This window comes from Herpailurus yagouaroundi, unplaced genomic scaffold (genome assembly GCF_014898765.1).
Source record: "Herpailurus yagouaroundi ecotype Mexico unplaced genomic scaffold, PumYag 181, whole genome shotgun sequence".
Classification (NCBI taxonomy): Eukaryota; Metazoa; Chordata; class Mammalia; order Carnivora; family Felidae; genus Herpailurus; species Herpailurus yagouaroundi.
The window spans coordinates 2,396,804-2,412,521 of record NW_024412412.1 but is presented as its reverse complement, the minus strand read 5'-3'; the positions used below and the strand labels follow the sequence as shown (position 1 = coordinate 2,412,521).

The 15,718-nt window shown below is 44.0% G+C and overlaps 1 protein-coding gene across 1 annotated transcript in view; it reads left to right on the top strand.

Annotated features, from left to right (window-relative positions):
* Window positions 1–15,718, top strand: part of CSMD1 (CUB and Sushi multiple domains 1) — a 1,645,367-nt gene that overhangs the window by 1,556,230 nt on the left and 73,419 nt on the right. Inside the window, exons 50-51 of the mRNA XM_040490416.1 lie at window positions 5,151–5,345; window positions 9,938–10,111. Of these exons, the coding sequence (XP_040346350.1) occupies window positions 5,151–5,345; window positions 9,938–10,111 (369 nt within the window). The remainder of the gene's footprint in view (window positions 1–5,150; window positions 5,346–9,937; window positions 10,112–15,718) is intronic.

Sequence of the window (15,718 nt, the reverse complement as noted above, 5' to 3'; positions counted from 1 at the left end):
GGGACATTTTTTTTTTTGTCTGGTAGCGAAAGTCTGATCACTCTCAGTGAGCCTATAAGTTACCTGCTAAAAGGTCGCATTTAAAACTCTGTGATTTGATCTCTTTACTAATTCGCTACTCTTATTCTAAACAACTCACACACTCAGGATTTGGTTAACATCTGAGCTTAAAACAAAAATCCAGAAACAATGTATTTCCTTAAGAATCTCATGCTTTCAATCCAGTCTTTGTGGTGGGGCTTCCTCCCAGAGCAGTGTTGAAATGGGAGGGTGTGGACTGCATTGAAATCTCTGTAGGATGCCTTTGCTCAAAGACCTTACATTCCTTATTTACCTAAGCCCGAGCAGGCTTGTTCCTCAGCTTCTAATGCACCAGAACTGAGCCGGCTTCTGGGCCCCCCCGACCAGTGAGGACAGCCGATTAATGGCATGCTGAAAGCTCGCCCAAGTTGTGAGCGCGAAGAACATTTACGAGGCTGATTAAATCATTCTCCTGCGATGGCATCCAATGGTGATTTTACAAATCTAATTAAGTGTGCTTGAACTTGGTGATAAGAAGCACTCCCCTTGTTGGGTATAATGGGGGGATCTGTTGTTAAAAGAGAAAAGAGAGTTGCATCCCTGCATGGAGGGGCTGATGGGAACACCCCAGAAAATGTACGATATGTGTCTGTAATTTATTGTGGGGACGGGGAAGTCTAAAGGGCTTTCTTTATGGTGGAAATACTATCATTGTCTGAATACCTTATACAAAACAACGGTTGGTCTTTCTGCTTTGCCGCTGGCCAAAGGAGTCGGTAACAAATCAGAATCACTCACGGTAGAATCAGATTCTCAATATAAATTCTCAAGTAAAATGCAAAATATTTTATGTTGTCACTGAAATGTTTGCAAGACAGAAAATGTGTGTGTGTGTGTGTGTGTGTGTGTGTGTGTGTGTGTGTGAGTGTGTGTGTGTGTGTGTGTGTGCGCGCGCAGAGGGTGAGGGTGAGCCGGAGAAGGGGGTGGGATGAGGCTCTTCAGGAGAAGGGGGTGGCATGGGGAGGACCAGCAGATCTCTCCCTGCCCATGGGGGACGGGGGGGAGAGGGAAGGAAGAACAAGCCAGGAAAACCCTTGTCAGCTGTCTGACCTGTGTGACCGGGGCTGCTCACCTTACAGAAACGCCAAGGGGAGAATGAGGTGGTATTTGGGGCCCACAAAGGGTCCTGTGTCTATTCAAGTCCCTTTTCCTCCCACAAGGCCCAGAATTCGGGCACAAGATTGGGGTTTCCCCTGCCGCCAGGCCAAGGCAGCCAGGGGCACTGCCTTCTGTGACACTTTCGTCGGCACTAATTCCTTAGGGCTCATTGGTTTCTGGGTTTCTCATGTTGTTTGCATATGAATGTGGACACCCACTTGGATACAACTGACCGAGTGGCCCCCTGTTCTCCACCATCTGGAGGAAACCATTTTCTGGCACCATCTTGGTTGACATTCCTTGGGAGGTCATCACCCAGACCACGGCCTCACTTGTTCACGCTTAGACATTTGCTATAGGTTATCCCTCTGGGCATCTTTGAAGGTATTAAATAGAACCCCAATTGCCACGGCTTCTGAGGACCTCTGCTCTTGCCCCTCTCCCTTTGGAGAACTTTCACATTAAATATTTATTCCAGTCTTACTTTTCCCTTTACTCAGGTTCCACCCGTATGGTTTCATCACTTCCATTCCTTTGCAGGTTTGTTTTTTGTTTTTTGTTTTTTGGCGTTTTTTTTTTGTTTGTTTGTTTGTTTTTTTGCTGCCACAACACTTTCTTGGCACATTAGTTTTCAAAGTGTGAACACACACTCACACACACACATGTTCACTCACTCAGATTTATAAATATATGTCATCAGCACCTGTTTTAGGGCAAACATACTCAATAAAAAATGTGAAAAGAGGGGCGCCTGGGTGGCTCAGTCGGTTGAGCATCCGACTTCAGCTCAGGTCACGATCTCGTGGTCTGTGAGTTCGAGCCCCATGTCAGGCTCTGGGCTGACGGCTCAGAGCCTGGAGCCTGCTTCCGATTCTGTGTCTCCCTCTCTCTCTGCCCCTCCCCTGTTCATGCTCTGTCTCTCTCTGTCTCAAAAATAAATAAAAACGTTAAGAAAATTTTTTAAAAAATGTGAAAAGACATAGTGCTTACAGTAAAAGAGCTGTTAGCCTACCAGGGAGAAAGAGATTCAAGTGATGAGGTTTTTTTTTTTTTTCTGGTTTAACAGAATCAGATAATTCTAAGGCAAACCAAAGAGCATTTTCACAAAGAAGGAGGTAATCATACAGAATTTGGAAATCACCTAGTAACCGTAGATGATATGAGCTCAACGTAAACGACCGTTTCCACTGTAAATGCCAACAGTGAATCCTTCCTGACACAAGTCGAGTTTGTAAAAGTTAGTTCAGGTCATTGAAAACCATTCAGCTCATTGTAGGAGTACAGTTTTTGGTGAAATGAAATGAACTTTAGTTGACATGGGAGCGGGATTGAAATGGAGCTATGGATTTACAAGGTTAAAGGCATTAAAGACTTTTCAGAAATAGCCGCCCTGCCTGGAATTCTAAAGGTATTCCAGTTAGAGAAGAATTTGCTTGTATTATTCAGGCAAAACACTTAAATATCCATATAAGTTTTACTTTTTGTTCGATTATAATTAACATACAGTGAGCCTTCTATTAGTTTCAGGCGTACAATACAGTAATTCAACAATTCTATATATTACTCAGTGCTCATCAGGATAAATGTAACTCTTAATCCCCTTTTCCTGTTTCCCCATCCCCCCCCCACCTCCCTCTGGCGACCACCAGTTTGTTCTCCATATTTAAGAGTCTGTTTGTCTCTTTTTCCTTTGTTCATTTGTTTTGTTTCTTAAATTCCACATAGGAGTGAAGTCATATGATATTTGTTCTTCTCTGATGAACCTATTTCACTTAGCATTATTCTAAGTCCACCCATGTTGTTGCAAAAGGCAAGATTTCATTCTTTTTTATGGTTGAGTAACATTCCTCTGTGTGTGTGTGTGTGTGTGTGTGTGTGTGTGCGTGCACATGTGTGCACACCACATTTGATCCATTCGTCTGTCATCGGACACTTGGGCTGCTTCCATATTATTGGCTGTTGTAAGTAAGGCTGCAATAAACATAGGGGTGCATGTATCTTTTCAAATTATTGTTTCTATTTTCTTTGGGTAAATTCCCATTAGTGTAATTCTTGGATAATATGGTAATTCTATTTTTAATTTTTTGAGGAATCTCCCTAATGTTTTCCAGAGTAGTTGTACACGTTTGCATTCCCACCAACAGTGATGAGTATTTATTTTTTTCCACACCCTCGCCAACACTTGTTTCTTGTGTGTGTGTGTGTGTGTGTGTGTGTGTGTGTGTTTTAATTTAGCCATTCTCACAGGGTTCTCATTTGCATTCCCCTAATGGTTAATGATGTTGAGCATCTTTTCATGTGTCTATTGGCCATCTGTAATTTTCTTTGGAAAAGTGACTATTCACGTCATCTGCCCATTTTTTAATTGGGTTATTTGTTTTCTTGGGGTTGAGTTGTATAAGTTCTTTATATATTTTGGGTATTAACACCTTAATGTATATATCATTTACAAATATCTTCTCCCATTCAGTATATTACCTTTTTGCTTTGTTGTTGGTTTTTTTTTTTTGCTGTATGGAAGCTTTTTGATTTTGGTGTAGTCCCAATAGTTTACTGTTGCTTTTACTTCTCTTGCCAAAGGAGACACATCTAGAAAAGTCTTTCCGTGGCCAATATCAAAGAAATTATTGCCTTTGCTTTCTTCTAGGATTTTTATGGTTTTAGGACTCACACTTAGGATTTTAATCCATTTTGAATATCCATTTTGAATCCATACAAATTTTGGACAGTCATTTCCTTTAAAAATACTTAAGAGAAACAGACCTAAGGATTACTTTCAAATTAGCAAATCCTTTTCACATTTTATTCATCATTGATATTATTGTAACAATACTGAAAAATCCATTTTTTTCACTTTATTCGCACTTAGTACTGGTAAAGTACGGATAGAAGATTCAGTGAGATTTTTGTAACATTTGGATATGTCCGATTCAACTATGATAAACCTATATACAATTTGATTTCTAATTTACTTTTAAGTAAGTAAAATTATTTATTAATATTATTCTGAAAAAGCTCTGATTTCTCCAGCTAAGCCTTCCAGGCTCAATAAATTAATCAGCTCCGTTCTGAAGGTGGTCGACTGCCTTGGATGTTCCTATATGGAGAAATGGAGTGCCAACTTTGTAAAATTCATTTCATATATTATTTTACTTTAGTACATATATATATATATATGTGTGTGTGTGTGTATACACACACACACACATATGTATATATATATATATATATACACTCACATATATTAAATTTTGCATACATTTTCAGCATATTTGCAGATCGCTTGAAGTCCACCCCAAGAAAATGGCGCGGGCGACACCATTACCACTGTTATCACTGTTATTACATTTGTAGCTGCTGCTCTGTATTCAGTAGTTACTGTAATTCTAGGCCTTCTCCTAAGAGCATGAAAAGATGGTCTCTTTTAACATCTATTAAACATTCGTCCTGACAGTATTAATGCAGATAGATGCTGTGTGCCTGTAAGTCCAGTAACATACAGAATATCTTATGTAGGTGTGTTTCATAGAGAGGAAGGGAATAGGGGCATACGATTTTCTGATCGTTTGTGCCCAAGCTCGTTGTCAATGTCTCAGTTCTATTCCAAGATTCTCAGAGGAAATTGAGACAAACGATATGTAAGATTCTTCTACACATGTGCTCATTTACCTGATGAAGATTTTCCATCCAAGTGAACCGTGCAACTTCTTGTGGGTGATTTGTCCATTTCTATCACAGCGTCACTGCACAATCGCCAATGCACCTGCAATGAGGCCACCGAATGCATTTTCCCTGCATGATCATCCTCCTGTGACTATGTGGGTAGTAGAGAAGAGCACCTGAAATAATAGGCCAGCGGCTTCTGTTTTGCAAGATCAAGTTCAGAGACAAGGGTCTTACCATTAAAAGCAAACGTGATCTGATCTGTCGCGAAAACAATGGTGATGTTAATAAGTATGTTTCATTTCCAGCGGTGATTTGTCCTGGCATCGAAGCTCAGCTCCCGGAGCACGTCACCTGGAGACTGGTTTCGGGGTCACTGAATGAGTATGGAGCTCAGGTCGTGCTGAGCTGCAGTGCTGGCTATTACCTGGAGGGCCAGAGGCTGGCACAGTGCCAAGCCAATGGAACGTGGAGCCTAGGCGACGAGAGACCCCGATGTCGAGGTGAGTGACCAGTGCACTTCCCAGGTCAGGTAGCCATTCTGAATTAGTGACGTCACTGACCGCCACCTTTTAACCCCCCCACCGTAAGTGACTGCCCCTATGGATTAATAATGTAACCAAATGGCGTTTCTCATCATTATAATGATGAATATGGATTTTTATGTGACATACTTAAAATGTATGTTGGCTGGGTTAAATATTAAATGTTCTATTTATTAATGATTGCATTGTATACATTTTAAAATATTCGAATACTCCCGATATTTCAGATCAACTCAAAAACAAATCCAGGCCTATGTTTCAAAAGATAACTCGTTCCATGCACTGACTATTCAAACCCTCTAATTAGGATCTTGGGAAATATTATTTATGCTGAAGATATTGTGTTCTCAAATAATGACTGTCTTGAAAAGGGAGATTATTATTCTCATAGGTACAAGATAAGCAATTAAGCCTTTGAGTGGGTTTTATAACAAATATGAATAAATAGAAAAATAAAACAATATTAGTATTGTTCAGAGCACTATTTGACTCAGATATATTTAACACATACTCTTTAGTGGGTTGTTCAGAGGAAATTATCATGCACAGAAACAAGTAGTCAGACCAGTGTCAAATTTATCAAGCACACAGCTTAATAAGAAGAAACCAGAATAAAATAAGAAAAATGACAAAAGAATGCTTTGTTGTCTTTGACATAGCCATCCTAATTCAACTTTGAATAGAGCCAACGGTAAGTAAACATGTATCAAGCGCTCAGGCAGGAGCACGAAGGTAAGTTAGGGAGGGTCAGTGAACTTGAGGACCTCTTCCATAGTCCGAGTGCATGACACCACCAGGTCCCCAGACAACCCTGCCTGAAGCCTGTTTTCCAGAGTAATCATTAACGGTTCCCTTGCCTTTGTCACAAGTGTCCTGGTTTGACTTCATTCATACTGAATTTCCTCCTTGTTCCTCTCGGTCTGAATTAGGGAATCCCCTCCTTCCCACATCCACGCGGGTCTCCCTTACAGGCACCCACTGCAAAGCTCCATGGTGTGATTCAGAGACTCGGTCACTAAGCTCAGCGAGGAGAGTGGAGGCGAAAGACTGGGGAGCCTCTACCTTTTGCCTCTCTCAGACTTTCTAGGCAACATTCCGTCAGTTTCGATCCAGAATCAGAGTCTTAAAAGTAGGCGCACGTAAACTTCTTGGAAGTGGGCAGTTCACGCGGGGCTTCTGCGGATGCAACCGTCCAGTCTAGTTTTTGCTGGGCTTTCTTGTTGCCTGGTGTGCCTGGGGAGGATGGTGTTAGTGTTAGGTGGGTATTTGCTATGCCACAACACGTTACACTAAAGTCCCAAATCTCCATTCCAGAAGAACTGACACAGGGAGACTCGTGTTTAGAAGAATGTTTACAAAAACCGGGGGCAGGGCCGGCCTGATTATTGAACCAAACTCCTTAGCAGGAGGTTTCTACTTCTTTGGGGGGAAGAAAGCAAAGTTGGGTTTCTACTATCCATAAATTGTGTATTTGCCTCCATTCTTCTGAAATTCTAGAAAGTCTGTCTTTCTGGCTTTAACATACCTCAGTCTGGTGATCCCAATACTAAGTTTGGTCCCAGAACAACAGCCAGAAATCCATGTATCTGGAGATCTCTCTAGCCAACTTGGCATACAAATGTATTTTGGAAATTGTCAGCCATTCAGTGGTATGGGTTGTTGTATCGTATCACACTTTGATATTTATCTATCTCAAATATCATGGACCTGTGGCCTTTTCCAGAATCAGTGGGTTCCAGTGAAATCACTGATTGCTGTTTTTTTTTTTAATCATTATTTGTAGTTTTCATCATGCCAGTGTGGCCAGAGTGAGTCCCTTCTCCCTGGTTTCTTCTTCTTCTCCTTATGATGTCTTTCAAGTTTTCCCTGTATTCTCAGGAAGACAGGATATTTTATGCTCATCCTGAGTTTTTCTTAACTAAACAAGGAATCAGCCATTCTCCAAGGAGCTCTGGAAACTTTTGGTGGAAAAGGGTGTTAGAGACCAGCATCTAGCATCTGTGCCCAAGGGTATGCATTATGTTGTTCATATTATCAGTGGTAGGAAAAGCTGACCAAGCTAACTATTACTTTTGTGACCAAACTGAAAATGTTGTTTTTCTTCCCCCAAAGAGACTTGATATGGATATTTTTGATTAATTTTTATCTCTACTGATACATTTTTTTAAATTAAAATAACTTAAATAACTCAGGGCGGTCATGACCCCAGGGGCAGCTGAGTCATGTTTGAATATTTTCACTTTGAGCAAGGCCTTCCTTTGACTTATAACCAGGCATCTTGGCGTCATTCCTCGGGGCCTACTAAAGCAATTCCAGACTGTGGTCTACACAGCATGCTTCACATACTTAACAGTCACCTGTCCTGTGATGCTATCTTCACGATAAACCACCCCGAACCATCCACAGTCATGTCATGTCATCTGTTTGTGTTCATGTTCATCTGCACATTCAGGAGGACTTTTCCAGGTAGAACGTACCGGAAAGTCCCTACTCTTGACCTTATATTTATTTGCCACACTCACTAACAGTATCCATATTTCTGGCAGGAGAGATGGCCTTACAGGTCTAGAAACACCATGTCACAACATGATTTTTTTTCTAAGTTGAGGATTTCAACACGCACATAATTGTAGAACTGAAGGCAAGAGGAAGGACGCTGCCCTGGGGGGAGAGACACCCATGGCTTGTGATCCCTGGTCACAGTGAGGGGAGGCGGTGTGGACCGCACAAATACTTGGGAGGAGAAAACAACATGGAAACGAGGCTCTACTTGGATGTTTGACAAAGCGTATGTGTATACGTGGTGTATATGTGTGTTGTGAGTGTGGTGTGTGTGTGGGGGGGGTGTGGTGTGGCGTGTGTGCGTGTGCGTGTCAGGGCAGCTTCCCCAAGTGAGTGTCGCTGTCACCATCGCAGTGTGGGTCCCCTGCCGGCTGAGCCCCCATCGCCCCGCTGCAGACAAGCCGCGGCCGTGCTTCCTTAGTCCTCCCTACAGGCTGGTGAGCCTGACAGAGGACAAGCCCCAGACGCCATGGGCACAGGGACATTTCCCCGGAGGTGAAGGAGCAGCGGCCATAGAGCGGGCTCGCTGTCCACCGAGGGTGCGTTCAGGCCCCAGGGGACCTCACGGCCGCTAGCGTGTTTCTGACTGTGCCGACGTTTCAGGACACGGTCTAATTATCCTGAGTGGCTGCATGCGGATCTTTAAATATCCTAACTCAAGGCGAAGCTCGCAGTGTGTTTGGGAAGGGCTTAGTGGAAAGTTCATGACAAATTGTAAAAAAAAAAAAAAAAAAAAAAAATTAACTTCTGCGGGAATCCGTTGACATTCGGCCCCGGGCACGTGTTAGCAGTGTCGCTGCACATGAGACACAGCCCTACGAGTTGAGCGATCCCAGAAGCTGGAACTTCAACAACAATAACGTTCCGATCACGACCTCCCCTGTCCAAATTCCTGCTGAGACATCCTCCCCAGGACACACGCCAGCTGCCTGTGTCCGTGTGTCTGTTTGAAATGGAACCACAGCGGGGACCCCTCAGAGTAAGATCGGCTTCATTCAAAACCCTGGTCTACGTGGCACAGCCGTAAACGTTGTCATCCCTTGAATCGTCAGTCGAGGCGTTCACACGGATTCAGCCCACGAAATAGGTCCCCAGGCAGGTCAGCTCCGCGTCAGTTGGCCCCGACCGAGCCCTGATCCGGTACCAGGCGTCGCTTTGGCACTTGCACGCACCCTCTCGTTAGAGCCAGCGCATGGCTCTGCGGGCAGGCGTTGGTAGGAATGCGTAAGAGAGGAACTAAGGAGGACCCCGGAGTCTTGGAGGAAACCGGCCTCCCCGTAACCGGCAAAGCGAGGACCGAAGCTGAGTAGCCTGGAGCCAGGGTCTGTGTTCTTCTTCGCTTCATTTGCTGCCTCCGATCAGCTCGCTATCGATAAGAACTCCGTAACGATCAGCTACCCGCGGCCTGGGCCCTAACCCCTTTATGCAGAGTAACTCAGCAAGTCCTTGGTGCCCTCAGAAGAGTCTTCAGACCCTTGGTCGTGACCCGTGCAAAACCACACGTAAGCCTCTGGGAACAGTCAGCCTTGATGACTCCACGGTCCCAACAAGTCACACAAGTACATGGAGGGAATGGGGAGCCAGGCCTCCCGTTGACGCGGGCGTCCTGTTTTCATCACGCGTCACTAAGTGCGGCTGACGGCCCCGGGCACGACCGCTCCTGTTCCGCAACAGGTGTCCGGTGGCTGCCTCGTGGCTCTCGTGGCCGATGCACACGGAAGGGCGGGCTGGCGGCCCGCGCGCTTGACTGGTCTGTCCCCGTGGCTGTGTCCCTCCACCTCACAGTTTTGGGATCCGCTCTAAGGGCCCACGTTTCCATTCCAAGGGCGTAAGAGGAGGAAAATTAAGCCTCCTAGATGGTTGACCTGTCTGACCCTAACCAGACATCCCCGTCCCTGATAAAAATTAAAGCTGAGGATTTTGTCATGCTTAAGCAAGAGAATAACCCGCAGACTTGAAGTAACGTTCGCTTTTTGTTTGCCTTCCAGTGATCTCGTGTGGAAGCCTCTCCTTTCCGCCAAACGGTAACAAGATTGGCACGCTCACAGTTTATGGGGCCACAGCTATATTTACGTGCAACACGGGCTACACCCTGGTGGGGTCTCACGTCAGAGAATGCTTAGCAAATGGACTCTGGAGTGGCTCCGAAACTCGCTGTCTGGGTAAATCAATCTATCATCTGGTATTTCTTTAATTTAGCTAAGCCTGAAAAATAGACTGTGGTTGGGCAAGGCGTAACACCTCTTGCTATAAATGTTCCAACAGAGAAACTAAATCCTACCTGCGGTCTTAGGGCTACACTTCACACAGCAACTTCTTTAAGTATCGAAGGGGATTATTTTTTAATCTGGCCAATAAATGAAAGTCGCATATTGCCTTGAGTGACTTAGAAACTATTTTCTACAGCGCTGAGGGTGTCATCGCAACTTTATGCCATCAGTTTAGGACACACAAAAATGATACTCAAAAATATGACATGCTTTATCTTTAAAAGAAATTTTACATTGTGTCAGTAAGTGGAAGTGACTAAGATCAATCAGCATAAGTTCAATGAATTATTTAGAGAAGAGTGTGTGCGCAGTCACGTGTTCTTCCTTCACTTAAATATTAAAATTTTCTGCATGATGATTTAAAAAAATTGAGTTGAAAATCTTTTTCGTTGAAAAAAATCTAGTGAATAAACATAAGAAATTGTTGAATTGGCAGCTTAAAGCACGGACTTACCATGCTCCTGTAGGTCTCCAAGTAATCTTTAAAATATGTTAACTGCCTTTTGTCCTTTTGACCTCTTTGTGGGACCTCAGTAATTTTGTAATCGCTCAAAAGCTATAGAAGCTGGAAAGTTTAAGCCTCTGACTCTCCATGGGCTGGAAATCACTTCAGGAATGAAGCCAGGACCAGTAAATTTTGAATAGTAAAAATCTGGTCTTTTTACTTGAGATAATTTGAAGAAATGCTCGGGAGAATTTGGGGGAAAAGAGAGAGAGAGAAAATGAATCTAAATAATAATTCCAGAGAAAATCAACCAACGAAAGGAGTTTCTTTCTCACTCTTATCCATGAAAGGACACCTGCTTTCTTTCTTTCTTTTTTTTTTTCATTCAAGAGAGAGAGGGAGAGTGAGTGAGCAGAGGGGAGGGGCAGAGGGAAAGAGAGAGAATCTGAAGCAGGCTGCATGCTCAGCCCAGAGCCCTATGCGGGGCTCGATCTCATGACCGTGAGATCATGACCTGAGCTGAAATGAAGAGTCAGGCGCTCAACCAACTGAGCCATCCAGGTGCCCCTGACACCTGCTTTCTTTAAGTTACTGTCATACCTATATGGAAGCTTCCAGCATACCCTGTGTGTGTAAATACATATATTGTTGCTGAGTGTGGTCAGTATGGTTGTCAGTAGACTGTGAAACTTCCTTGGAATGTGTGTGGGATTTTGTGTTGATAGTCACTAGTGTCTCTGAGATTTTCTGTGCCTTCCTATGTGTCATTATAAAATGTCTGGTCATTGAGTACCACTCTCCATAAGGCGGCCCTCCTTCGGGGTAGCTCTTCTCTGTTACCTTGAGTGACAGACACTTGGTGCTAGGAAGGCAACCAGGTGGTCTAAGAAACGTACTTGTCTGCTCTAATTGCGATAATGGAAAGCAGTGACAATTTACATTTGACTAATGACCTACTGGTTACAAAAGCCTCATGAGGTGAGATGGTTACTGTGGCCTCAGGGAGTTTGAGTGGCACAATTTCTATAGGTGACATCCTGGGGTCTGCTGTGGTCTTGTTGATTCCAAAGAAACCTTCACTTTTTCTCTGGTGTTCTTCTTGACTGCAGATAAGGACTTCGAAGTCGAAAGGTCGAACAGCGTGTTGTATAGTTGTCTGGGCCAGTGTGCCGCAAAGTACGGCTTAGGTACGATACAGTATGTCTTAGAAGCTTTTGGGAGAGGGAGTGTTCTGAAGGACTGGAAACTGAAAATAAAGAGGAATAAAACTGTCTGGAAAAGAATATGTAACACATTAGCGTAGTAGAACCTAGATGTAAAATATAAGGAATGATAAAATTGGAAGAGGCAGAGAATATGAAAGAAAAACTACTAGAAAAATATTAGATAGGACACATTGCCACATATATTTATAAAACAACGAGTAAAGGATGGGTAATACACTTAGTATAAATATTTCAAAAGTCAGCGAATGCAGTTGCACAACTACCACTGCGACTTGAAAGTGTAATTCGTGATACAGGCACACCTCCGAGATAACTGTGGATTTGGTTCTAGACCAACACAATAAAGCAAATATTACAATACAGTGAGTCAAGTGTATTTTCTGTTTTCCCCATGCACATAAAAGCCATATTTACGCTATACTGTAGTCCAGTAGGTGTGCGATAGCATTACGTGGAAAAACGATGATGTACAGTTGACCCTTGAACTACACGGCAGTTAGGGGCTCTGACTCCTCCCTCCTGTCAAAAATCTACATACAACTTTTGAGCCCCTAAAAACTGAACCTCTGATAGCTTATCGCTGACCAAAAGCCTTACTGATAACATATAAATGAACACGTGTTTTGTATGTTATGTGTAATATATACTGTATGCTTACAATCAGGTAAGCTAGAGAAAATAAAATGTCCTTAAGGGACACCCGGATGGCTCAGTCAGTTAAGCTCCATCCAACTCTTTTTTTTTTTTAATATTTTTATTTATATTTGAGAGAGAGAGAGGGAGACAGCACGAGTGGGGGAGGGGCGGAGAGAGAGGGAGACACAGAATCCGAAGCAGGCTCCAGGCTCTGAGCTGTCAGCACAGCGCCCGATGCAGGGCTCGAACTCCTGAACCATGAGATCATGACCTGAGCCGAAGTTGGACGCTCACCCGACTGAGCCACCCAGGTGCCCCTAGCTCCATCCAACTCTTAATTTCAGCTCATGTCAAGGTCCCATGGTTGTGAGATCAGGCCCCACGTCGGGCTCCACACTAAGCGTGGAGCCTGCTTGGGATTCTCTCTCCTTGCCTCCCCTGTGCCTCCCCTGCGTCTCCCCTGTGTCTCAAACTAAATAAATAAGCCGAGAGAAAATTTCTTCTTCTTTCTCCGTGCCTCCCCTGTGTCTCAAACTAAATAAATAAGCCGAGAGAAAATTTATTAAGAAAACCTTAAAGGACAGGAAATACATTTACAGTGCTGGATTTGCTGAAGAAAATCCACGTGTATGTGTACCCACGCAGTTCAAACCTGCGTTGTTCGAGGGTCAAATGTACACGACTCAATTTAAAAATACTTCATTGCTAAAAATTGCTACACAAGCCGAGCTTTCAGCTGCTCACAACCTTTTTGCTGGTGGAGAGTCTTGCCTCAGTTGTGATGGTTGCTGACTGATCAGGATGGGGTCAGCTGAAGGTCGGGGTGGCTGTGGCTGTTCCCTAAGATGAGGCAGCGTGGAAGTTTCCCACATAGACCGGCTCTTCCTTTTATGAACAACTTCTCTGCAGCATGTGATGCAGTTTGACAGCATCTTGCCCACAGTGGGACTTCTTCCGGCTTTGGAGCCACCGTCTCAAACCCTGCCGCGGCTTTCTCAACTCGGTTTATGTCGTGTTCGCAGTCCTTTGTTGTCATTTCAGTGACCATCACAGCATCTGCCCCAGGACTAGATTCCATCTCAGGAAACCCCTTTCTTTGCTTGTCCACATGAAGCGTCTCCTCATCTGTTCAAGTTTGATCGTGAGACGCGGTCCCTCGTCCACTTGTGACTCTCATTCTCTGGCTCCTTCCACCACGTCTGCCTCTACTTCTCCATGAAGTCTTGACTCCCTCAGCGTCATCCATGAGGGTTGGAGTCCACTTGTTCCAAACTCCTATTTATGCTGATATTTTGACCTCTTCCCATGAGTCATGGATGTTCTTAATGGCATCTAGGGTGGTGAGTCCGATCTGGAAGGTCTTCAGGTTACTTTGCCCAGATCCATGAGAGGAATCACCATCTATGGCATCTACAGCCTCGTGAAATGCATTTCTTCAGTAGTAAGATGTGAAAGTTGAAATGATTCCTTGATCCACGGGCTGCGGAACGGATGCTGTGTTAACGGGCGTGAAAACCGCATTCGTCTCATCGTGCGCCTCCATCAGAGCTCTTGGGTGACCAGGCAGAGCACAGGCAGGTAGAGCACAGGCAGAGTCGATGTAGCCCAATTCTGAAGGGCCCGCGGATTTTCAGAATGGTACGTGGGCATCGGCTTGCACTTAAGGCACCGGCTGCGTTAGCCCCTGACAAGAGCGTCAGTCTTCCTTTGAAGCTCTGGAGCCAGGCATCGACTTCTCTCTGGCGGGGAAAGCTCTGCAGCATCTTGTTCTAACAGAAGGCTGTTTCACCGACTCTGAAAATCTGTTGTTTGGTGTAGCCACCGGCACGAATGATCTCCGCTAGATCTTCTGGAGAATGTGCCACAGCTTCTGCCTCAGCACTTGCTGCTTCACCTTGAACTTTTATGCTACAGAGACGGCTTCTTTCCTTAGTCCTCACCGACAAACCTCTGTTGGCCTTAAACTTTTCTTCTGCAACTGCCTCCCCTCCTTCGTAGCATTACAGAGAGTTCGGGCCTTGCCGGATTAGGCTTTGGCTTAAGGGAATGCTGGGGCCGGTGTGATCTGTCTAGACCGCTCAGACTTCCTCCTTGTCAGCAATAAGGCTATTTCAGTTTATTATTATTCGTACGCTCACTGGAGTAGCATTTTTAATTTTCTTCAAGGGCTTTTCTTTTGCATTTACAACTGGGCCAGCTGTTTGGGGCAAGAGGCCTAACCTTTGGCCCAAGGCTTTCAACATGCCTTTCTCACTAAGCTTATTCATTTCTGGATTTTGATTTAAAGTGAGATATGTGTGGCTCTTTCACTTGAAAACTCAGAGGTCATCACGGGGTTATTAATTAACCTAATTTTAATACTGTTGTGTCTCAGGGAATAGGACAGCTGGAGGAGACAGATGCAGCAGTCAGAACACACATGACATGTATCAGTCAAGTTCACGGTCTCATATGCACGTGGTTTGGGGTGCCCCAAACCCTGTTACAATAGTACCAGCAAAGATCACTGATCACAGAGCACCATCACAAATATAATCAAATATAATCAAATATAATCAGGTTTGAAATGTTGTAAGAATTACCAAAACGAGACACAGAGACACAAAGTGAGCAGACACTGTTAGAAAAATGGCACCAATATACCTGCTCAGTGCAAGGTGGTCAAAAACCTTCACTTGATAAAAATACAGTATTTGCAAAGCACGATAAAATGAGGTATGCGTGTGCATGGAGTGTGACAATGAAAGGTTATCTCTTGTCCTGAATAATAGATCACTTATGTCTAGATAACATAGTATAAACCAGTAAGAACATATGTCTGTGGGACCCAAGGAGATATGGCCGAGGCCGGGGTGGGGGTGGGAGAAACAGACAGGAGAACAGCGGTAAAGTCAGCGCTAGAGAAAATTCTCAACAGGCCAGACAGATAAAGGGAGTAGAGGATCCAGTCCTAAATCTGGCACAAAGATTTGATAAAGTAGATAACGGATACCACCATAACCTCAAAGTCACCCGGATGCCTTACTTGTGTACAGTGATTTGAATGATATTATTTATTGACAGTGAAACATGTACAAGACAATTTTCAATTATATTGACTTCGTTAGAATGCACAGGAGGTGCTCACGGCTACCGTTCATAGCTAAGAAATGACTTACAACAGTGAGGAATCTGCCCAACGTTGTAAAATCA